The 26,464-nt window shown below is 42.6% G+C and overlaps 1 protein-coding gene across 1 annotated transcript in view; it reads right to left on the bottom strand.

The window, feature by feature from the left end:
- Window positions 1–15,146, bottom strand: part of asic1b (acid-sensing (proton-gated) ion channel 1b) — a 145,462-nt gene extending 130,316 nt beyond the window's left edge. The window contains exons 1-2 of the mRNA XM_034533000.1: window positions 14,785–15,146; window positions 6,848–7,043 (exon numbers count right to left, since the gene is read on the bottom strand). Coding sequence (XP_034388891.1) covers window positions 6,848–7,043; window positions 14,785–15,146 — 558 coding nt within the window. The remainder of the gene's footprint in view (window positions 1–6,847; window positions 7,044–14,784) is intronic.
- Window positions 15,147–26,464: the final 11,318 nt, after the last annotated feature.

The raw sequence follows: 26,464 nt of genomic DNA, 5'->3' as shown, positions 1-26,464 counted from the left end.
TCTTGACCCAAGGCACTTCCACATTCCACAAGTTGAAGAGACAATCAATGGATTAGCCTCCCTCCTGTTCCAACTGCTTTTCTCGCTCCATCTATAACCAGAAGCTGCAGCACAAGATGACAGGGTCTGTACCCTGACGTCTGTGAAGAGTCGCTCACCTTCCCGTGTATCATATTTAATAATACAGCTAAGGCAATAGACAACATCATATGCAATGTCTGGAAGCATGCTCTTACTTGCATTCATCAATCAGCTGCTGTAAGTATCTAAATCAACTTTAAATGCCAAAACCATTAATCATGTTTCCCAGTCATTTATCTTTTATGGATTCAAAGGTGTTAATGAACTAGAGGGAAGAATACAATTTACCAAATGTAATGTACCAAGACAAATGTACCAGGTTCGCTATCAAAATTACTATATTACAAAAATGATGGAAAGGGGAATAAGAGAAGAACCAAAAAGTGGATGGTAATTAGCTGACTAATGCAGCGGTGTGCCTCCTGCCAGTGCCGTGTGAATAATCACAAAGACTGTCTGCAGAATCTGAACCGTACATCCGTAGTTTGTGCAGTGGAGGGGAGCGAGCTGAGAGCGTTGCACACTATGTGCATGCAGGGAGGACCGTCGCACAGAGCGCTCATAGCCTGCTTCTCATTCAGAGAAGTGCGCCGCTGGTCTCCCTCAGTGCCTATCAATCCCCACCTCTTTCCTCCCTCCTCCTTTTCCCACTGGCTGCCTGGCACCACCAACCCAAAGGCAAACAGAGACTCCCCTGCCGGCACACACCGGCATTCTTCTTTCAGGACAGTTTCCTGCCCCCTCCATTTTCTCCTGATCTCTCTCACTCCAAAGCCCCACACAGCCATCCATTGCCTCTGATCTCTGCCAAAGTGTTTATAATTGATTATGTAAGGGATAAGTTATCTCCATCTCTTTAATTCTCTCTTTTTATCCTCCCCCCCTCCCACCCATTTCATTGTTAAAAATCATTATGGGGTATAGCAATGACTCGCATGGAATAAATGGATTCTCAGATCTAAAATTGCCTTCATCTGTGTTTCCCTCCTTTCCCCCATCACCGTTCTTCCACCCTGCACATCATCACACATCAGGAAACTATCTCTGTCAAATCATTCTGCAATTTAAAAATGACACTAAGAGGTCAGGTAAAAGGTGCACTTTTGTGTTTTGGGGAAAAGGTTTTTCCAAAAGCCCTGTCAGGTCTCAGCCTAAAATCATTCTTCCCCTCTTTTGCCTGTTAAAATATTCAACATAAACTAGATAATGAGAGGCATATTGCTGTCAAACCGCCCAGGATGGACATTCATTACTGACTTCCCACACATTCCAATATAAAACCTTTATCATTGCCAGAATCATCACAATATCCAACTTAAAAAAATATTCTATCTTATATAATATATATTGTTAAATGTATACATTTCAATTGAATTAAACCATGTTTATGTGTGTTTTAATCATTAAAGCATTTGGCCAATTTTATAAATACACAGACACAAAAACACACTCACAAACTCACATGCATATGTGACAAAAATAAGTAGGTGTGAGGCTGTTCTTGATCGTGCCTTTCCTGATAACCAATAAACTACCAATAACAACCGGAGTCCTTAACATCATGCGTTGAGATTGAGAATGTGAGAACATTCGTTATCAAGTTCAAGCTCAAAGTACAGAACGATTAGTTGAAACAAGTGCTAGTAGCATGAATGAAAGCTAAGCGGAACCTACTAGAAAAGAAAAAGCATTGACAGCTCTGCTAACACTTTGACAATACGTTAACCGTCACTCCTAAAAAACATCCAAAAGAAGACGTGGCGAACGTGGCGGCGATGACAAGGTCCTTAAGGTCACCTGATAGGGCCGTGGAGGTACATCAGAGGACGGAGCATCGCACAACATATGGGTGTTCAGTGTAAACATGTCTGATTCGGGGTCTTAGTTGGTTGAAAATATATTCAAGACACAATTGAATATATAATTTGACAGATGAGAGTTAAAGATGGGACTGTGTCAGGACGAGCCAATGGTCAAAGAGAAGGCATTTTTTTTCATTAAGGATGCATCCATTACTCAGCAACAACCTAATTGATCCATGTCTCTGAAGTTCTACAGTAATAGAAAATTGATTGATTTATCCTCCAGAGGGGAAGTGGTTCAGCCAAAAAAGAACGGCAGCATCATCGGCTTTGCGCTGACGACAGAACGGAAGAAGCAATGAATAATAAAGGGTGGAACAAAGGTGAGCGGCGTCAAAAAAATAGTTGACGAGGAAACGGATTTAATGGCTAATACAATTAAATTAGATTACATTAGGATTTAAGATGAGATATCGCATGCCTCAAGCTGGCCACAGCGCAAAGCCTACACACGACTACACGTGTGCTTCCACCAAGGCTCGGCAGTGAAATAAAGTCCCTGTAAACACGAAGGAGACCATTTCAGACTAAAAAGAATCATCCACCAGTCTACAGGCAACATTAAACAAATTAGATATTTTTTACTTACAAAAGCGATAATCATATTTAAGAAAGACTCCAAAAAAATCCAAACTTGTCCTTGCGATGGATTCAAAAGGTGTGAGGTGTGAAATGTGATCCATGGGCAGGTGTCTCAGAAAGGATTTCTCTATTGATCACAGCTCATTAGCGGCACTGCTCTGTACGACCAAGGGTGTACTCTAAGGGTCAATGCCCCGCTGTAATGGAGCCAATAGCTCTATGCAATGATCATGCTAATTACGTAAGACTCTAAGTTACACAAGGGGGGGGGGGCTTGTTATCACAGACTTGACAGGGAGACTAAATGGGCTAATTGGAAACTATGAAATAAATAAAAATGTTGTCTCATTTAAACTTAAACAAATCCACAACTAACATATATATATATATATATATATATATATATATGTTTCAATCAAGCCAGAAAGTTTTGCAATAATTATATTGTGTTCTAAGTCAGTTGTATCAATTCATGCTTTCTCAATTTAATGAAGTTTAAAGGTATTAAAATGTCTTAAATTACATTTTTGACTCCGCAAATCTCCCAAGATTGCTACTTTACTCAAATGTCTGGCAACTCATCATCCTTGTGAATACAGCAGGACAAATCATGCTGTTACCAAAGAAAACGAAATATCGAAGTAACTATTGGAGTAGTATTGGAGAGCCCGGCTTTTTCAAGGAGACAGACAACATGTGAACTGACCGCTGGCAGGCAAAACCAAACTGCAACGGTAACGATCCTCCAAAGACTGGCTGAGATATTGTCTGAATACCACTATGACCTATAATATTGTTATGTCCTTCGAAGCATTTGGGTAGAAGCTGACATTTTGTTTTCAACAAAAAAAATATATATATAAGAGTGGAAAGGGGAGACCTGTGGAGCTGCCATACTTCATTGTGTTCAGGCAAACAATTGGGCAGCTGGAAAAGGGAGATACAGTCCCGCTCTGCATTCTCGGAGAGGTTAAATGAGAACACACATGTGTGTCTGCTGATAGACCTGCTCTTGCTGCCGCTGCCATCACAGCTGCTGGTTTGTGTCTTTGTGCCTCTCCGCAGCACTTGACCATTATGTCCAGTTTCTTCGCAAGGTCTTTGTTGTTACCTGGACCTCTATCTGTGCCTTTGTCTCTTGCTCTTATTTTCCCCTTCATGTGCAATCTCTCTCTCTCTCTCTCTCTCTCTCTCTCTATTTCTCAGCCAACCCCCCTAGCTCCAGTTTTGCAAAGTTATAAGTCTTTCAGAGGTTTCCCCTGACCGTGGGCGTCTTGAAGTGTTCAAAATAAAATAACTTATCAACCTATTGTCTGCGTTTTTCGTCTTGAACGGATTCTGTACGGTTGCGATTTCTCCGTGTGTCGACATATGCGTTGCTTTAATTAAATTATGGGCCTCGTATTTCACTCACATTTTTAGTGTCTTTTTATTATCTCCTCGAGCTATGGTTTAAAAGCTGCAGGTCGCCTGTTAATATTAATTGAGGATCATTTCTCTGTCCCGCTGTTTTTTAATATCAGCTGAGCTAAAAGACGCAAGTCAAACCTTCTGCATTCCTAATTAGCAAAAGTCTTTGCCGAGGCGAAAGAGGAGGCAGGGACACGGTGAGTGGAGTAGAGGGGGTCAGTGATAGATGAGTTACTAATCTGAAACACTTCCAGGAGTAATGACTGGAAATTGGTTGTATGGCACTGCGTCCCACTGGGTATTAGGGCAGTGACCATTAATTGATAATAACATCGGCCTCTGACAAAGAATGTGCCTCTGATTGGATAATGGCGGACTCGACACCTGAACGTCAACCTGAAAACAATGTGCATGTCAATTCAATTCCATCCAAACAACCCCATTCATCCATCAGAACAGTATTATTACATTGCGGGTTCTCACCATCCCATCTGAGACTCTCTGCATATTGCCGCGGTCTGACTGTTTTATTTTCCATCCTCAACACTGATGGAGCGCCGCGATGCCACCGGACTCCCTGATGCTGTATGTAGCGGAGACATTGGTGTCTGGCGGTCCTCCCGAGCCACGGAGCAGCGAGCGAGGCATGATGCGGACGCTGCAGGAGCTTCCGACGGGGTTAATCGCAGTTTTCCTGTTTCCATGCTCTGGGCTGGAGACTGGTGGGAGCGTTCATCGTATATATATATAGATTTTTTTTCTTTTCTTTATCTATCGCACTGATGATTCTTTCCACAAAATTGGTGTGTGCTGCGGCTGTTCAATCCAGGTCCACTACTGCACTAATACGGTAAACCCTGCAAAGCACCATCTGCCAGAAGTACAACTAACTACAGAAAATGTTGTACCTAAAAGGACAACTGAAGGAGTGTAAGATTGGGACCGACACATTTAATCGTCCTTTTCTCGCACCTTCTTTCAGACGCACTCCTGCCTACATGCATGTTGTTCATCAAACTGGTGCACTGGTCCGAAAGGTGCAGCTGGCTTCTAATGTTACTTTCTTTCTTTACGCTTGTGCATTTAATATCGTGACCCAATCCAGCTACCGTTATGGAGGGCCGCGTGCATGGTTTGTTGGGCTGGGGGATAATTTAATACGATCATTTATTGTCTTTTAATGGAACCGTACCGCCTTATATATCGAGACATCGTGATACACAATTACGTTGTCCAAATTCGTTAAGTAATTAGTTCACGCAAGAGTACACAATTTGGTTATTTCTCAAAGGAGATGCTGTTATGTGATGTATATAGTTATCAAGATATAAAATGATCTGGATAGAAGATTTTGGACACAAGCGTGATGTGTCTACTAATGAATGCAAAGATAAGATATGCATTGATCTATGGGACTTGTTACATTTACAAATGTGTATGAGGTCACAATTACTACAGGATTCTCAGGAGACGTCAAGCTTATCAATACAGGGCCATCATCACTCGCCACCTGTTCTGGCATGAGCATCTGCTGGATAGTGGCTCCGTCTGGAATAGCTCCCTGTCCCACAGCAGGCTGCCACTGGTTGCAATGTGTGACATTTTATTGTGAGTCCATTGTTTCTCTTTTGAACCTTGTTATGTAGAAAGAAAGAAAAAAGGGGCTCAATCTTTTTTTATATTTTTATTAATAAATTTTTTGACTGCGTGTCAATGTTTTGGTGTTCTTTTGCTATATTTATTAATTATTCCATGTCAGAGTTGGATGAATTTAGCATTTTTTTATTCTTAAACTGGTGAAGGGCTTTTGACTGCAGAACGTTCACTGCCACAACAAGGTGTGTCCCCCTCAATAATGTCCTGATTACAGTAACTCTTGGCTTACTTACTCTCACAATAAAATGCAACAACCATTAGGGAAATGGAAAATGATGAACCTGAAAAAGGATTCCTCTGAATTAAAAGCTGCATGTATTCTGAAAGGGTAACTCAATAAATATCAGCCAACTCTGCAGCTTTCACTGTATTGGATTACGGGCCAAACATTTACTGTGTGGTTGAGTCACCGCACTTATCAACCATATTTACAGCAGCAGTTAGCAGCCGTTCTCAGCAAACAAGCTCTGATAAACCAGTGGCATGCGATTCCCAGAACCGAATCGCAGACAAACAAATTTAGATGGTAAAAAAAAAAGCCAAAGATCCAGCAAATTAACAAGGAAGAATTGCTAAATATGATCATCTTTTCTGCAACAAGCTAATGTTTGTACAACATAAATCAATAATACAGTCAGTGTCTGTGGCTTCGGACAGCTGAGTGTTTATTTTTATTTTTTACTGCTGTTGTGTCTGATGAATCCATACACTGTACAAAAGATTTAGAGGTCACAGAGGTTCCAGGTAATAACTGTATGTCTGTACAATCCGAGAGATGAGAAAAACAAACACTCCCAGAAAATCTCCCAAAGCGACAGATTTTTTTTTAACTTCTTACTCATAAAGCAAGTGTGCCACTGGGTTCAGCAAAATAGCGAGGTTCAAGCTTTTATGAGAGCATTGCTCAACCTTTTAGAGACTAAAGACTGGAGCAATAAGACCAGCCTGCAGGCCTTGCAGCCTTGCAGTGTGTGTGGTGTGTATCTAAGATGTACACTCAGTGGCCCGTGGCCAATGTACACAATGGCCCTCAGTCCCATCCTGAGGGGGGACAGAGGGATCTGGACTGGTGAAGGCCCACAGATTGAACTGGCCGTGCAATTCACCGCCTTATATATCCTGCCATGTCATTTCCCAAAAGCAAAAGCAAACTTAATCAACGCAGACCTTGTATTACAAAACATTGTTGACCATCGCCTTGGCGGGCCTCAGCTGGCCATGCAGAGGACATTTAACTGTTGACACGCCAGACTTACCACTTGGAAGTCTTCGGCACTGCACTCCATGCCCCGGTAGTAGCAGGAGAGCAGCATGTCCTTGATGTCGTGGCCCGTTCGGTCGTAGAATTCGCGCATGTTGAAGGGACGAGGCTTGTAGTTGACGAAGTCGGCCCTCTCCTTCAGGACCTGCATGACATTTTCCTCCACCATGTGGGGGTCCCGGATCTCATACCTGGACAGAAAAGTTGTGGACTTACTTTATGTGGACATAAGGAGGCAGATTCATGAATACAGTTTGCAAACTCTCACGATATAACATTATTGTTTGAAACTGGCAGCCTAGCTGTGGCTTGCCGTGAGGAGGGGGATAGCTCATTATATAAAAGATGGGAGTGTTTTCTTCAACACAATCATGTTAATCATCCTGCCAAATAATTAGGATTAACTGTGGTGGCAAAGCCTTTACACGTAGTTATCATAACGGTGTTCACAGTGAGCCTGCGCACTCTTGAAGAAAAGAGCACAGAGACTATTTAGCGTTTAGAAAAACACTTCAAATGGCATCTGCGACATAGAGCGTTGTGTGTGTCACACCGACACACATGAAACACAGGGACAAAGCATGATTTGTTTGCGTGCATCAACACACATCGAACTGAAACTCAACTACAATGGCGATAGGTCTACTCAGACAAAGAAAAACACTCGCGGAGTAATTTATGACATACCTCTGCGTGACAAGCACCATCAACCTCGAGGCACCTGCTCACAGTCATTCAGAGATATAAATTAACCTCAATTAACTAGTGTGGCCCTGCTTGGAGAAGGACGAACCGTCGATGACCCCTGCTGAGCAAAAGGGCCATCAGTGGTACAAGCATTCCAAATTATGAAATGCTAAGATTAAGTGCTACTGACAGACACTTGTGAGAATAATTAGACAAGACACACAGTCTCACAGAGTGGATGGCACTGTAAAAGACTGCATGATGGGTTGTCTTCTTTTAAATGAGCAACAAGACAGTCATACCTTCCACATGTGCCAAATTAGAGCACTGCAAAGAAGTAAGGTAAAGGGGTTGTGATAAACATTCCTGTATTTATGTCAGTGCGGCAGCCAGCTTATAATAGGCTTTATATCAATTTTGTATATATCAACTGGCGTTGGCTGGCTAGCCGGCAGTCTCTTGCTGGCCGGCGGCTACCAACGAGCCAGCCGACTCCCTGCTGGATGCTCTCCACCGCTGCCGCCTGGACAATCCTGGACAACTGGCGTTGGCTGGCTAGCCGACAGTCTCTTGCTGGCTAGCCGACAGTCTCTTGCTGGCTGGCCGACGGTCTCTTGCTGGCCGGCCGACTCCCTGCTCCGTGCTGTTGCTCTGAGGCTGGTCGCCTCTCAGCGGTCCTGGTGCTCCGGTGGTCCGGTCCGTGGTTGGCGATTGCATCCTCCCTGGCTGGCATGGTTCTGCAGTGTTCCACCTTGCAGCTCATCGGGCTCAACAGCTTCTCTGCTCCTCCGTTCGTCTCGGCCATCGGGGTGCTCGGACTCCTTCGTCGGCCCAGTTGCATCCACAGAGCCTCCCGCGGAGGGTTTGTTTGCTCCACGCTTTCCATCCCCTCCCTCTGGTCGGCCGAGCGCATCGCTGCAGCTCGTCATCACAACAACAGTCCCCAAGAGCGAGATGGTGGCAACGAAATTAGGAACTGTTACAGCTCCCCCACCACCACCCTCTACTCTTCCTGGTGACTCCACTCCCCAAAACCGGACTGGTACACTCCAAGATGTCATCCTTTTATGCAGTTCTTTGGTTCCCCTATTTTAGTTTGTCTGTTCTGCTTTATTTTGTATTTGTCATTTTCTATTCCTCTATTGTGTTCATTGCCTATGTGGCATTGTCTCCTTTGCCTCATGTATTTTCTGAAATGTTTACTTGTATTGATGTTGTGTTTTTACCTTGCTTCTATGTAGAACACTTTGTAAACCCTGTTTTTAAAGGTGCTATATAAATACATGTATTATTATAAATGTATTATTATATTGTGTTATACCAATAATGTTGGGCAACTCAATTAACATGTGCAAATACAAATGAGCTAAAGCAGCGCTCGAGTAGGAAACCATGAGAGACAAAGGCATACCATTTCTCTCCTGACAATAAATCTGTGAATGACTTTGTGGACGCTGACAGCGGAGTTATTTCTCATGGATATGGGCACTATTTCCAACTATAATTGGTGGTAAATCTTAATGGATTTTTTTATTTTTTATTCCACAAGGTCAAGCTTTGTCAGTCAAGATGTTGTCCCTTGATGATGGGAATAATTTAAGTTGATCCATGAATAGAAAATGAAATATAACATTGCTTCGTTTGTGAGCAAGTGATGTGATATATTCTTAACTTGTGTCCAAAATGACTAGAAATGTAATAAGATGTTCCACTGCAGCTACCGTGTTGTTTACCTGCTCCGAACAGAATGAAATACAAATATTCACCATGTGAGACAGCATGTGCTGTAATATGAAAAGAGGACTGTTTCTCTCTACTGGTCTCATAACACTAAAGAGAGATGGGGGTCCGTCATGCTTCATGTTTTGTGATGGAGAAGATTGGGACTATTGTTCTGACTTAGAGTTGAATTAAATGCCACGCAATATTGTCAGGTGTAACATGGCGCCTAAGACTAATCAAATGCTTGGAGAAAATGAGAGATGGATCATCAGTTAATTACTATGATAATTAATATAATAATTTCAAACACTTCAATTCCCCTCTGGCTGATTATGAGTGTCGTATTTTACACTTCCATTAGAAGTTACAGCTGTCTTCTTTTAATTTCTCCTTTCAATAAAAACAATATCAGAAGATATATTAAAAGACAAGGACGCTTTCCATTAGTTGCTCTCCTTAATAAATGTAGCTGTCTTTTAAAACTATATCAATGTCGCTGTAAATGTGTGATCTGGCCTTTTTGTTGTTGTTTTAATTTAAATGTTTTTAAAGAACTTCATTGCCAAGAGAGATGCACAGGTTTTAGGTGGAGTGACAACAGCTCTGAATAGAGCTCAACATGATCCTACATTAACAGATGCAAACAGACTCGCCTTTATCACACATTAGCTATATTTCATCTAATGGTAAAATTATTTTATGAATTAGAATTTCAAAGATATAACTTGCTAAGTTTACAGTTCCCACAATGTTCCACAAACATTTTGACCTACTTTTATTTAAATCAACTCGATACATCAAAAGGTGCAATATTAATTGCAGCGAGTTCAGCACATTTTACCCTTTGCTAAGCCCCGCCCCCCGCCACTGTCGTCCATGCAGCCATGGAGCCTACACTGTCACAAACTGCACTACCTGCATTGATTATCTAATTTTGGGGAAAAACAAAAAATTGAATCCAGAGAGCAGACAGAAGGACCTCCAACATGTGTTTGAAGGATACACCCAGGATGTCAAACCCACTCAGCAGCGAAAAAAGAGAAAGAATGAAGCTAAAGCCGTAGCTGGCCGATGCTGCTACGCTATGATTGGCCTGTTTGCGTTCGAGGGGCGGAACTTAGCAAAGGGTCAATTGACCAGAGACGGGAATGTGAGGAAGATAACCCTGAAGAATGAAAGGTCAAATCACACAGGCCAGTCTATTTGATAAAAAGACTAGTTCAGTGCTGCGTCCCAAACTGTGACTACATTGTCATGCTTTGTTCTAATAAGAAGACACAGCCTGTTGTGGTGCATTCTGAACTTAATTGAATTGTATCCTCAGCCTCGGTCTTATAAGCAACACAAAGCTGCCAGGAGAGCACTTAAGACGCTGTGCTCAGATTCCCGAGTCAGGAGGCTTTAGTTGAAGCGCATACAATCACAATAATATGGGTAGATTTTTAATATTGCCCTGCCACTGCTCCCTAAAGCAATCACAGCAAACTGGCTACGTAAGGGCAGGGATGACTCAATTGGATTATGGGCCACAAGCACTTTAATTTTCTTGTGAGGACTAAAACGAATGAAAGAGCATCTGCATCACTTTGCAACCTCAGGAGGAGTAAACACGAGCCACCACGGACTTTCAGAGGGAACTTTGACAGTGAGGCTGAGGTCACACAAAGGACTCACTGTGGATTTCAAACCCTGAGTTTGGAATTTTATTTTTTAGATAAATTTTTCCTCCTACATTTTGTGTTGATGCCACAGAATCTGTGACACAACAATGAACACATCTCAATACGATCTCAGGTAATTATCCAATTAGCGCTAATTGAACTCGTACACCACAGAGGATCGGATTGTTTGTGCAGTGTTCTCGAAGATGAATAACTTCCACGATTCCTGGTAGCAGAGTTTTGATAATCGCATCTTAATGACACAGCTATTATGCCACTTTGGGGCGAGATCATGAAAATGCAAACTAGGGCCACGGAGAGGTGAAGCCAACCCATACAAATCAGTTTTGTTTGATAAGCTAATAAATACAACACAATGATGGATCAAATGCTCTTTTAAAAACCTTGACCTAACACTAAATCGCCTACGTATGTCTTCCAAATGATAATCTTCTCTCTGAGAATCAGTCACAATATAAATGCAAATTGACCAACATTTGAATAATCAGCTTTAGAAGGAACTCTTTGTATTTTCAGAGTGCTGATCTCCCAAGCTCTTTGTAAACCAGTAACATCCTGATTGGGCGCTGGGATCTTGCTGAGACAAATAACTCGGCCAAAGTTATCGCGCGGCACATTTTGTGGCACTTTTCACACCACTTATGTAAGCAAAAGACTCGCTTCTCTGACTTTCATGAGCTGATCCAACACTTTTATGCAGCACACGCCACATAAACAGCACCTTTTCAAACATGCCCTTTATGTTGGTAATTGTCATATAATTACCCTTGCAACTTAATAAAACAAAAATGTTGCAATTTACCCGTAATGTTGCGCACCGCCGAGTGTGACTTCGACCTGCAAGAACACATTGAGAGAGCGGTGCGGAACCTGCTGGAGTAAGTTAAGTTGCTTCATAATAGCTCAGCTATAAACGTCAGCATGCAAGACAGTCGGGCATCACAGCAAGGGTGGATATTAAGAGGGGAGGGGGAATATTGATTCTTAGATGCATCACGATTCTCTCTTGAACTATTCTGAGTCATGGAGTCACAGAAGAATGCGGGTAGGATAGAGGAAAACTCTATATTATCTATTTGTGAAGTTTGTTATGTCACAAGACTCAGAACATGTTTTTACTACGAGGATGCTGCTCCAGGACCGATGTAATTTATTTTCCTGCTGGTTCTCTTTGCAATGCTGGGAAATGTGATCCTCCAGCTGACACATCTCTTCTATTTGTTATTAATAATGAATTAATAAAATATAATGGAGGTAAATTCATCAGTTTTTGTTTAATTATGAATCATTACAAAAATGCAGCGTTTAAAAAGAAATAGCAGATCGTCTAAGTGAGAAAAATGTATAGTATATATACAAAATGTGTATGAATCAAGACGAATCGATAATCGTAGACCTCTAAATCGGATTGCCTGCTGCTTCCTCCAGAGATGGACACGGACTCACACTTAATATCAAGAAGCTTACAACTGACATGTTTTCCACGCAATTAATGTTTAATATAAAAGCAGTGTCTACGGGCAACCCTCAAAGGTTTTTGTCAATAAAAAGTTCTTAATTGGATTCAAGTTGTTCCCAATTCTTTTGTTTTTTTTGTGAGTTATTTGTCTACCTCTGTGAGACTATCACAGACAGACCTGCTCACAAATCTGGCACTGTCATCATTTAAGAAAACATCACACGAAGAACCAATCTCTGAGTGGACGCAAAGCAAGGAGACGTCTCCCCCAAAGCCAAATGTAGCAGTCGGGGCAAGAAGCAGTGAGAGGGATGTGAGGGTAGTAATCAGCGGGACAACTCTGTAGCTTAACAAACAGTACTAATTACACAAGGATAAAGACTTGTTCATCCCAAAGCTTACGAGACACAAGTTAATTGCCTTTGCTTGCCCCCCCTCCTCCATCTAAAGTCATCTGGTTCCAAAGTCATTTGGAGCAAGTGCCACTGCTTTAATTTGTCTTGTTTCCTCTTTCTTATTCATGTGGTGTTTTTTCCTCCAAATGCATCTCACCTCTTACAGGAAATCTGGCTGAACCTGCACTGATTAATAAAAGAGGTGCCAGCTTATGTTGAAATTGCAATGGTTCGCCATTACAGCTGGCAGTACAAACACGGGGAAACAAATCCACGTTGGATGGGAGGCACACTGGTTGAAAATCTATACCCTACAAAGCACTAGAACCGCAGCCCCGAGCAATGTAATCTATTGCTTTTAGCCTGTAATATGGAGGCATATATAGAGGTCACAGAGGAACAATATTCGGTATGAAAACAGGGAATAAGAGTTATGTCATTCTAGCATATATACCACGGAGGTACTCTCCAACTGTGCCTTTGGCTGCCGAGCTGTGTGGATCAATACGCTAAAAATACACTGACTAATGCGTTCAAGATGGTATTTAGACATGCTTGTATGTAGTAGATCTTTCATCTTGCGGTTACCCGTGTCTGTGCTTGTGCGAATCGAACTCCTGCAGCTGTGAATACAGAGTCAAGGACGGTTATCCATATGGTAAACGTGAGCAGAATAAGCCGGGTGGCCCAGAAAGGAAAAAGTGAAGAAATGTGATGTCTAAAGTTTGAACGGTGAGCTTGTCGTGGCTGCCGAAAAAAAGACTAAATGATCAAAGCAGCAAGCAACAAGTGTAAAGGGAGTTGTGAATCACGCACACACACAGACACACATCTCTCCACTTTGTCAGCGAGGGATTTAGAAATCTGCTTGTCTCCTTATCCAATATTGAGATATTCGTATCACATGAACTGTAAAATGATGAGGCAAGGAATTGCACCAGCGGCAATTTTCTCCTTCATAATTGTATATTAACTACTTAGAATTAGAAACAGCTCATCTATTATCTGTTACCTTGGGCATTCACATGATATGTGATAAAAATGTGTTCCTTTTTTCTTTCTTTTTTTTACAAACACTGTATCAACATATCACATAACACACATAACAGGTAGATGTAAGGGGTATATTTCATGTTGTCTGAGGTTTATATGAACAGCTTATATGCAAGTGTGGCTTTCAGCTGACTATGATCTGTAAGGTCACTCCATTACTAAATAATTAACTATAATGCTGATAAGTAAACGCCCCTCATCTGTACCCCTTTTCTTCCCAATTTTGCCGGGCTGAGGTCAGTCCAAGTTCATATTCACTGAGAGCCATAAAAGGTTTTGTATGCTTCGTCCATGTTGTTTGTGCATCTCCTGGTGGCCTTACAGTGACAACCAGTGAGACAGCCAGCTGTTAAAACACTGCTTTGCACTTCCATGTGACATATAAGATTTCACCTGAGACAAATCAGACATCAAATAAATACTATGGTTACATTTCCACGAGGCTACTGAAAACCCAGATGAAATGAAGAGGGTTTTATCCGATTTTGTGATTTACTGGTTCTCATTTCATTTTATTAGAATAAAGAACAGTTCACTTGCATAATAACTGCGGTAGAATGCATCCAATCTCCAAATGTACTGTTTCAGCCAAATGTTTAATTCTTGTGACCGTTGTCTTGTGTTGTGCAGCAGATTCAAGAACTACTAAACACTCGCAGGTTTCCCTGAGGTAAAACCATATCATCCAAGCAGTCTGTCTGTTTATATTTAGGAGTCTGTGTAATGAATACTGGTTAGTTTTAAAGCTGTAAACCAAGTGCTATAGGTGAGGTGGTGCTGAATCAAGAGATGTCTGCTCGCCTCCAGCTTGTCTTTGACATCATGAACACCAACAGGTTGAGCTACTGTCAGCCACAGGCAGCCCTCATCGCACAAGTAAAGTGCATGGAAACCAGAAACACACACACACACACAGACACACACGCACACACACCTGCTGTTGAGCAAGGCAAGAAGCTCCCCTGCGTGGTACAGGTCGTTGCGCGTCACCCGGCTGAAGCGGAAGGAGTTGAGGTTGCAGAAGGTGACAGAGGGGAACACCATCATCGGAGCCGACACCTCGTCCAGCTTGGTGACATGGGGGTACTGGAAGTAGAACTGCACCCGGTCCACACACACCAGCACCAGCACGCTCACGGAGCTCAAGAAGAACAAGATCCACAGGGTGCGCTTGATACACATCCGCTCATAAGTGAACATGTGCGAGATGCCGTGCAGCGTGGACCTGCTGGCGAAAACTTCGATGGGAGCCGGCGTCTTGTAGTCCATGTCCTCCGCGTCCGCTTTGAGGTCCATTGTGTCGCCGGGATGAGTTTAGATGATGAACGGAAGTGTGCGTGGGTCGCAAACGGGGGGAAAGTGTCTATAGAGATAGGCAGATGCTTTATTAATAACGTGGATGAGGTTCGTATCTGCAAGTTCACGCCCTTCTACGCATGTGTTTCTCATGCAGTCGGTGCGGGATGTCGCGTCACTGACAGCCAGGCAAAAAAAATAAAAAATGAATTCAAAAATACCCCTAAATCAAAGCGATTGCCCCCCCACCCACCCTCCCCCCAATATATATCCTCAAAATACCCGGTCCTCACATGGAAACACTGGGAGAAAGTACAGCTGGGGAAAGCCGGTGTAGTGTCGGCCGGGGTCACAGTACCAACGGAAACGGCACGGTGTGCAGCGCGCATGGAAAGATGCCAATCGCCGTCCTCTCCTCTCGCACACTTCTGTAATATCACCGAGTTGATATTTGGCTTCCACGCATCAAAGCAAATAGCAGGTCTGAGATTTATACCAAATTAAAAATAAAAACAGATCACGGTTAAGGAGGATGAAAACAAACGGACAAAATCACCTCTGCGAGGCAAAAAGGGACATCTGAGAAAATCAAAGCGGCGGTAACGTTATACTCTCTCCCTCTGCCTCTGTCTCTACCTCTCTCTCCCTCTTTCTCTCTCTCTCTCTCTCTCTCTCTCTCTCTCTCTCTCTATCTCCCTCTCTCTTTCTGTGTGTGGCACAGAGTACCTCTCGCTACATAGCTTTCCCTGCTCTTCCGATGCGATCCCGACACGTGCAGATGAACAGATAGCCGCTGATTTCTCTCCCGTAAGCGTTTAGCAGTCGTCCGGGGTCTCCTGGGTGTTTTCTCCACAGCCAGCATTAAACAGCTGCATCACGGAGGCGCTGGGTCGCTGTCAGAGAGCCGCCTCGGTGCGCCTCGCATCCATTGCCTCCTCCACAACAATGCGGGGATAATTACTCCGGTTTCATTGGGATCCCCCCCGCTGGTTCCTCCTTGGATAAGAGCGTGCCACCTGGGCACGAAAATAATAAATACCGTCCAGAACCTTTACGAATTCAGGGGGAAACCACCTCAGAGGTGATCGCGGATTGCCGGGATCAATTAAATTTGCCCCGAACGGGAGAGAGCGCGGATAGGTCGGCGCCGGGTGACGAGGCCCAGCGTCGGTGCCACTTCAGCAACGCATGTGTTTAATTTAGAGGCCAGGTAATGCTGTGTTCTGAGCCTATGGCGGCACAGTATGTGACATGTCACCTTCACTGCCCTGTTTCCTCTAAACGTTATCTTCACTGCCCTGTTCCCTCTAAACGTTACCTTCACTGCCCTGTTTCCTCTAAACGTTACCTTCACTGCCCTGTTCCCTCTAAACGTTACCTTCACTGCCTTGTTCCCTCTAAACGTTACCTTCACTGCCCTGTTCCCTCTAAACGTTACCTTCACTGCCCTGTTTCCTCTAAACGTTACCTTCACTGCCTTGTTCCCTCTAAATGTTACCTTCACTGCCCTGTTTCCTCTAAACGTTACCTTCACTGCCTTGTTCCCTCTAAACGTTACCTTCACTGCCCTGTTTCCTCTAAACGTTACCTTCACTGCCTTGTTCCCTCTAAATGTTACCTTCACTGCCTTGTTCCCTCTAAACGTTACCTTCACTGCCCTGTTCCCTCTAAATGTTACCTTCACTGCCCTGTTCCCTCTAAATGTTACCTTCACTGCCCTGTTCCCTCTAAATATTACCTTCACTGCCCTGTTTCCTCTAAACGTTACCTTCACTGCCCTGTTCCCTCTAAATATTACCTTCACTGCCCTGTTTCCTCTAAACGTTACCTTCACTGCCCTGTTCCCTCTAAACGTTACCTCCCTCTAAACGTTACCTTCAGTGCCTTGTTCCCTCTAAACGTTACCTTCACTGCCCTGTTCCCTCTAAATGTTACCTTCACTGCCCTGTTTCCTCTAAACGTTACCTTCACTGCCCTGTTCCCTCTAAACGTTACCTTCACTGCCCTGTTTCCTCTAAACGTTACCTTCACTGCCTTGTTCCCTCTAAATGTTACCTTCACTGCCTTGTTCCCTCTAAATGTTACCTTCACTGCCCTGTTCCCTCTAAATGTTACCTTCACTGCCTTGTTCCCTCTAAACGTTACCTTCACTGCCCTGTTCCCTCTAAATGTTACCTTCACTGCCCTGTTTCCTCGAAATGTTACCTTCACTACCCTGTTCCCTCTAAATATTACCTTCACTGCCCTGTTTCCTCTAAACGTTACCTTCACTGCCCTGTTCCCTCTAAATGTTACCTTCACTGCCCTGTTTCCTCTAAATGTTACCTTCACTGCCCTGTTTCCTCTAAACGTTACCTTCACTGCCCTGTTCCCTCTAAACGTTACCTCCCTCTAAACGTTACCTTCACTGCCCTGTTCCCTCTCAACGTTACCTTCACTGCCTTGTTCCCTCTAAACGTTACCTTCACTGCCCTGTTCCCTCTAAACGTTACCTCCCTCTCAACGTTACCTTCACTGCCTTGTTCCCTCTAAACGTTACCTTCACTGCCCTGTTCCCTCTAATTGTTACCTTCACTGCCCTGTTTCCTCTAAACGTTACCTTCACTGCCCTGTTCCCTCTAAATGTTACCTTCACTGCCCTGTTTCCTCTAAATGTTACCTTCACTGCCCTGTTTCCTCTAAACGTTACCTTCACTGCCCTGTTCCCTCTAAACGTTACCTCCCTCTAAACGTTACCTTCACTGCCCTGTTCCCTCTCAACGTTACCTTCACTGCCTTGTTCCCTCTAAACGTTACCTTCACTGCCCTGTTCCCTCTAAACGTTACCTCCCTCTCAACGTTACCTTCACTGCCTTGTTCCCTCTAAACGTTACCTTCACTGCCCTGTTCCCTCTAAATGTTACCTTCACTGCCCTGTTTCCTCTAAACGTTACCTTCACTGCCCTGTTCCCTCTAAATGTTACCTTCACTGCCCTGTTTCCTCTAAATGTTACCTTCACTGCCCTGTTTCCTCTAAACGTTACCTTCACTGCCCTGTTCCCTCTCAACGTTACCTTCACTGCCTTGTTCCCTCTAAACGTTACCTTCACTGCCTTGTTCCCTCTCAACGTTACCTTCACTGCCTTGTTCCCTCTAAACGTTACCTTCACTGCCTTGTTCCCTCTCAGTGTCTCCTTCACTGCCTTGTTCCCTCTCAACGTTACCTTCACTGCCTTGTTCCCTCTAAATGTCACCTTCACTGCCCTGTTCCCTCTAAATGTTACCTTCACTGCCCTGTTCCCTCTAAATGTTACCTTCACTGACCTGTTCCCTCTAAATGTTACCTTCGCTGCCTTGTTCCCTCTCAGCGTTACCTTCACTGCCTTGTTCCCTCTCACCCTCTTATCATTTATAGGACCTGTACATTGAATTATTCAAAATATGGAGTACTTTTATTTGTTCCAAAGCAAGCTGTTGCATCAACTTTCAATTCTATTTAGATCATATTGAAAATCTTTGCTTACCCATTTTAGTTGTCACCTCTGTCAATGCACTCCTCTAGTGGGCCCTTGAGCTAAAATGTCCCGATAAAATATTTATATTATAATTGTATTTTTTAAAATTGTGACAAGACGTTACCTCATTATTTACAGTAACGTAAAGTGAGTCGGTTTATCTGATTTCTGAAGGTAAGTCAGCTTACCCAGAGAAGAACTGATGAAGGTCAAGATGGAAAAGGGTAAATAACTAATGTATTGGCCCCTAGTGCAAAACACAACATTTAACATATATTTCCCAAACCAAAAAATGTAGGCCAAAATAAAAATGTTAGTATATTATGAAACATTGTAGAATTATGTTTCTGTTTGTTTTTGACTTAAAAGACCTCCATCAGGCATTTGAGTATTCTTATTTATATATTTATAGACAAAGTGTGTTGTGTTCAGGGCTAATGGAAAAGGACAAGGATTAAAATTGGAATGACTTTTTTGTTGTTTTGTTAAAGAGGCCTGAAACAGGACTTGAGAGCCTGCTCGTGTGTCTTGAATTCAGAAGAGTAAACATTGAGTGCCGATTCTTAATGGACAGGAATGAAATGGAGAAAAAAAAGGTACAGCGCACTGACGCAGCTCTTGAGCAGAGCAAACAGATAGGAGCACTTGGCCAGCTTGAAGTGGAAGCTTCACATTAGGGCACAAACGTATTCTAGTTTAATAAAGGTTCCAAATAGGGGCACTCAAGCACTTAAAGATCCTCTTCATGGAACTAAAACGCACCAAAAAAATATATAAAAAAGACGAGTGGCGCATTACGCTTGCGTTAGATATGCATCGATATGTAGATATGTATACTTTTTGGAAAAAGAAAACAAAGACGAGTTCAATGCATACCAGAGTGTACAGCCATTTAAAGAGTGCTATTGACACTCACATTCACTATTTGTAAGTAAATACACATATAGCCCTGTACACAAAAACTCTGCACCACTGTACATATCCTCAAGCACTGAAACACAAACGCTTAGTGTACACACACGCACACACGCGCACATACCACACATACACATTCACAACTATTTGTACATGGGGGTTGCGCGCGTACACACAGTTGTACACAGGCTCGCACAAATCCCTGAACAAATCTATTTTCTCTCCGGACCAATTCTCTGTAGTTGACTGAATGGAACATCCAAATATGTCAGAGCGAGTGAGTGAGCCAAACACAGGCAATAAGGCAGATGTGTTGCAAGACCGCCATTGCAAAATTTGTCATAGAAACCATATTGCCAGGGGGCGAGGGGAGCTCACCCATGAAATTGTTCATAATGCGCACATAATTGCCATTTGCCATAGTATTGACTGTGACAATGTGGCAGTCATCTATAAAGCTGGCATCTTGTATCAATCATCAGTGCTGGGGAAGATGAGCCATGCTCTTTTCCAGCGAGGTGACGTGAATTCTGGGTCGACATTGTGGGGCAAACTAGATATCAAATGAGTGACGTTCATTTTTTATATTAGATGCCGTGATGTGAGCGTACCCACATGTAGCTTTCATCATGTTGTTTGTTAGTGCCTCAATGATGCTGCCGTAGCTCACTGAGAGGATATTTATAACCATTTACATTATTTTATTTTATTTTATTATTTAGGGTGCATAGGCCTCTCTGTCAAAGTCCTTTTTTAGTGCATCTTTCTTTGGTTCAGCTTTGTCTAGACTCTAATTAATATATTTCCACCCATTCCCATCATGAAAGTGACGCTTTACTTTACAAAAGACATTGAAGAGATCTCAAAAGTGTCTTCTGTTCCCTGAATTGAATTGAGAATTACTCAATTATACAAAGAGATGATCACGTATAAGGTGAGTAAACAATAAAACGCTGTTCATTGTGCAATCAGTCCATATAGCAGTTATCTGTGTAAGTGTATCTTTGCAGTGTATATTTTATCGGTCATCAGGTATTTTATTTTATAAGGTGCATTATTTGCTTGTTTAAATGTGCAATGCATTATTGAAATGTGACGAGAGCTTTGAAAAAGATATTTCAAATGCAAAATGATCACAGGGCCTTTTAATATAATTATATAGACTTCAACTAACTCTGAGTTATTAGTGTTGCAATAATGCTACAGCATAAGGAGTGCTCTAAATCAGTAGTTATTGTAAAGGCAGGAGTTATGCAGGCCTTTTCTTTAATTATTATTAATTAAATAAATTGAGTTTTCCTGCTGAAAACTTGCTTACATTGACTTCAAGTATTTAGTTGTAAATCTGTCAACCAGTTAATACACGTGCAGTGCTCAAAATAATTGCAATACATTTTGAATCATTACTTTCTTATAAGTAAATATTTGCAAAATGTTATTTAATGCAAACCGTTTCAGCACAGATCAGTGCATTGTGTACACGCTGTATACGGGAGAATAGCAGAGCACAGGTATGGAAAATTGGTTCATGTTAGGGCAACAAGCGGTTCGTCTCCTTAACACTTTGTGAGGTTGAGTCTCCTTTAATATTTCATTCGGATTACACTAGTGGTGAGAGTAGGTTTACACACATGGGAAGATTATACAATTTCTCCTCTCCTCTCTCTTGTGTCCTCCTTTCCTCTCTCAACTCACTCCATGCAGATTGGCTTTTACTTTGGCCAAGGCTACGTAGTGTGCCAAACCAACTCAGTAGGAGCTGGCAGGGAATATGAATACACTCAGGGGTCCCATTGACAAGTCTCTTTAGTTATAATTGGGCAAACAGGACACTGAGAGAGCAAGAGGCTCTTGACCCTGATGATGAGTCCGTCTCTAGCCCACACCTAGAACCAGCTTCCGAGCAACTGTTGTCTTGGCGCCGCTCCAGAGGATGACATCATCAGAAGGTGACAGACAAGGTCTTCATGGACAGATGGTCATTAGATCTAATAATCACTATCTGCAGCTTCCAGCCCAGACAAATTCATGCTACCCTAGTGGGCAATAATCATTATCAGTCAAGGACGCCTTTATCGACATCGGGGGAATCCATCAACAATAAGCCCCAATAAACCCCTGATTGCATCAATTGTGATGCATCTCAATAGGATGCCTTGTTATTGTACTCGCATGAGCAACTTTGGAAGGATGTTTCTCAACTTCCCGGGCCCCGTAAAACTGTTATTATGCTGCAGAGCGAATCCAAAAGCAAACAATGCGATGCTCGGCAGGAAGTTCACAATCCTCAAATCTGTGTTTCATGTCAACAAGTCAGGCTCAATTTTAGAGCAATACTTACTTTGGTCAAATAAATGTCCAGTCTTGCTTTGATTCTCAAGTTTTGTCAAGCGCCAGTTCGGTGATTAAATCCGAAAGGGGGAATTTGGAGCTGTTGCTAAAAGGCCGAGCCATTACACCTCAAGCCACTTTGATATCAGTGTCGAGCTGGCAAAGATGAAGGACGTGGTGCATTGCAATTTGTGGGTGAGCAAGTAGTGGCATGTCACCCCTGCTATTTGTACCCTTCTTGGAGTGGATGATTGTGTCGGAACATGGGTTATTCATCTGTGTCTCCAATTGGATACAGCATCAGGTCTCTCCGCCGGGAGATTGATTCCCTGCCGCTGGAAGAAAAGTTAGAGAATCGTCATCCAAGAACTTTGTGAACCAACAGCCTCGGGCTCGATCTGTGATGAGTTCCATGAGATATTTGGAGAGCTGGTAATGCAAGACCTTTACACTTGTTTTCACACCGACTGTGTTGACATTTGAACAAATTGAGGCGGCAGGAAAAAAAAAAGAAGGAAAAAAAACCAGTGAAATGTTTCAGTAAATGCAATGTTGCGAGTATTTTGGCTCTCATGCAGATCCTCTTTCACCAGTGACACTTTTGTGTTTTAGATTTGAGAAGGTAAGACAGTGATGGCACTACTTTTATATATTTCACGAGCGAAACACGCTGCCGATTGCGTGTTTGGTGATGACTTGTGAGCTCATTACTAGCAACACGTTTGAGTGATTCGCCATTGTCCACAGCTAAAGCCCCATTTCGGGACAGCATGGGAACTCCACCTCAGTCTCCTGCACACAGACTTCGACTCTCATGAGGAGTGCAAAAGAACATTTAAATTAGCCTTCAGGAGGAGTTAATCCTAATGACTTCTTTTCATTAACAACTAATTAAATATTCACATGCCGGCTCCCCCCACACCCCTTCTTTGTCTCTGTCTCTTATTTCATTGGTGGTCTGCTGCCCACTATTCTGCTGTACTTGAGAGGAAGGCCCATGTAAATTGTATTGTGCTACTGCATGTGTGAGATACGGGCTTAGCAAAATGGGCACCAAGTTTATAATGACACGGAAGGAATTAGTTTTCATTGACGAGAAAATTGAAAATTAAATCACCAGCAATTACATTTTATAGCTGACCACTAAGAGTGCTTATAGGGATACTTATTGTGAATGAATATTGAAACGGCACATGTGAAATGTCAAGGAACTTTCTCAATAAAATGAATCAGGAAGCCAAAGACACAGACAAAGGGAACATACTTGATAAAGACATTTTGAAATTCCCTTTTTTTCTGATTTACCAAGCAGCTGGCTGGCCACATGGGGCCCAATCAATAGCTTTAACTCATATTGTTAGCTCCGTAAGACAGAATGAAATACCGAGGCAAGAGCTGAGTAAAGCCCTCCACTGCTCTTAAGAATGGAAGACAGGAAACATTTGACTGAGTGTGCCAGTTAAGGAGAGAAGAAAGAGAAAACCCTTTTGCATCTTGCAACAAGGTTATGCACAGTTCATCAAAAGTTAGCTTTTAACATCGCCTTACTACAATAAGTTTAGCACTGCCTCGCAGCAGCTACTTTCATATCACAATATACATTTAGTCTTTTAAATATAAAAGTCTAAAAAACACTTTTTTAATCTTGAAGGGGGTGATCATGCATTTTGAGTATGGACATTATATACAGGAGCAAGAACAACATTGTGGCCATCCATACATTCAGCATTCCAACTTCCTTTCCTTTCACTATTACAAGTTATTATCGGTCCAAGTTAATTGTCTCCTCTAACTTCCGCTCATAGAGTAGACAGCAGTCATGCATGACCGTAATTTTGCACAGACCAGTGAAGCTCGGAGGCTGCAGTCTCTTTCTCTCTGTGCCTCCAATTGTCAGTCGTAGAAAGCGACAGTGTCAGAATACACAATAGATTAAGAAATCCGAGGTGTGTTTAGTGTTAGAACTAAACTTAAGACACCAAATAGTTCAATTTCACCCTGTTAATCTCTCACTGCAACATATCTGACTCACATAGTAGCTATATATATATATATATATATATATATATATATATATATATATATATATATAGCCTATATATTGTGAAGAAACACTTGTTAGTAGGAGCAAAGAATTTCACAATTCGTTCAGACACATTAGGCTTCAAATTAAGACGTAACTGTTATCACAGCACACGTATTCAAACTGACTGACTCTGTTAAACTGTGCTAATTGACATATAGTCATTTTATTTCCCCCAGGGAATAATTATGTTGACAGCCACCGACAGGTATAAATGCGCAGTGCAATAAAAATGTGCTTTTCAAAACAGCTGCACAAGCTCCCCTCAATGCTGTACTGTATGAGGATGTTATAATGAGTTTAACACACATATCACCGTACAAGCTGCTTAAAAAAAATAAAAATAAAAATCACTTTCTAAATATTTCACACGCAGTTCATACAAAGCTTTTTTTCATCTGGTATGTTTCTTGTTTGATGTATTCCAGTTTTTTTTAATTGGGAGTATTTTAGGATTTTCCAGTTGATGTCTTATCTGATCCTGCAGGCCCTCTAAAGGCCACACATACACACACACACACACACACACGCACACACACACACACAAGGATGAAGCAACATGCTATGTGAGTTTTTAATCACCTTCCTCTTCCCTCTATCACTCAGTGAGGGAAGCTTGGAGCGGCAGCCTCCTTTTCCACTCCAGTAGACCCGATCACTGCTGCAACCGAGGGCCAAGACCCAGCAGCATGGCGGCAGCTGAGGCCGGGGCCGAGAGGGAACAGGCAAGCGGCTAGAGGTGGAAGCAGCCGCAGGAGGACGGAGATGGTTGAACCGTACTCCACAGGATCAATCAGGCTCTCGTGGCCACAGCGGATCTTCTAACGTGCTCCACCAAACCCGCTCCTGACCCCCGTAAGCCACATCAACCCACAGCCCAAATGGCACCTTATTTTGAACAGATATATAGAGAGAGGCAGACGGGAAAAGAAGAAAAAAAAGAGCAACGAAGGAAACATGAGAAGGAAGCTGAGCTGGTGAGGAAGCAATTTAGAGAGAGAAAGGTTGGGGATGGGGTGTGTGTGTGTGTGTGTGTGTGTGTGTGTGTGTGGGTGTGTGTGTGTGGGGGGGGTTAGTCGGAAGATTTATTGATTGTTTTCACTGGGGTATAATTGCAATTAAAGGTTGCAAACAGCCCAGTGGATCAGTTTCACTGCTGTCACCCAGCAGGACACATGGCAACATTGATGCATCCTCACACATTTCCCCCGGACAGCAGGGAAAGTGCAAATGCTCTGTCTGTCCCTGTGGACTGAGTGTCGATTAGAGCCATGGCGTGTAGTAATCTAGCTCTGAAACGTCTCACACACTGCATATACTCAAAATATTTGACCTTGTTGAAGGCTGAATCACACAACTTATATTTATTGTCTGCAGACATCCTGTGTCCATGGGTTTGTTTGGTGAACGGTGCAATTGTTCATCAAGTGCAAGAGAGGTCAAAATGCTTCAGAATTAGTTTTCCGAAGTGACTTATGAACAACAGCTGGTTTCATGGAAACGTCCACGTTGTTGAACTAAGGCCACTGTTTTCAAGCCTGGAGAATTAGCGCTCTACAAATTGAAAACAAGCGTAGCTTAAAGATGTCTAATAAGCATCAGGGCAGATGTGTTTACAGCCTGTTCTGCTGCCCCCAAATGGCCAAAAAAAGAAATAAATTAATACCGCTTTTAAGGCGCAGTCACTTGCCTCGTAGAATCACTTACAACAAGAATACGCTGGAATAAATTACTTTACTAAAAGCAATGTTAGTTTGTAACCTAAATGGGCATTCAATCTTTTAGCTTCACTCTGGCAACAATTTGAGCTTTTCAAATAGTGTCACATTGGCATAATCAACAGTTACTCTCTGATAACCCGGCCCGACTTTCTATCACAGAACCAATCAGTGCATGTCATTAATATTTTTTTTTTCGGAACCTCAATTTCCTGCCTGTGTTCACGAGACATCTTTATGGGAACCAAATCGACTATTCATTAACGAGGGGAAGCTGTATCAAGAGCAAACATCTTTAATTAACACATCCCCAGCACTTCCTGTCTTTGATCTCCACTCTATTTGATTTATGCCTCTACAGGAGAAGGTCGGGGTGGTGGAGGGGTGCTCGAGGAGGTCGGAGGAGACGAAGACGCTCTATGAGAAAGAAGAAAAAAAAGCTAAATTGTGGAGCCCCTGTTGCTCTGGAAGTGGTGCTGCATTCGGACCGTTTCCCTATGTGTCATGGGGCCAGCTCAATTACCAGTGAGCCTGGCTATATCTGTAATAGCCCGATAAGGCAATAATCCAAAATCCATACAGTTCTAATGACTTTCTGTCTAATTAACAACTGTTTTATAAAGGAGGCCTTCTCATTGTCCAAAAACCTATTGTTGGAAATATCAGTATGAGTAGTAAGTAATGAGTTTTTAAAAAAGTATACATATTATTTTCTTTCCGAGAGACTGTGTAGAAATCATCGAGTAATCCACTTGCGATACGACTGTTCAATGTAAC

Source organism: Cyclopterus lumpus, chromosome 5 (genome assembly GCF_009769545.1).
Source record: "Cyclopterus lumpus isolate fCycLum1 chromosome 5, fCycLum1.pri, whole genome shotgun sequence".
In the NCBI taxonomy this organism is placed as follows: Eukaryota; Metazoa; Chordata; class Actinopteri; order Perciformes; family Cyclopteridae; genus Cyclopterus; species Cyclopterus lumpus.
This window is presented reverse-complemented; position numbering and strand designations above follow the sequence as displayed.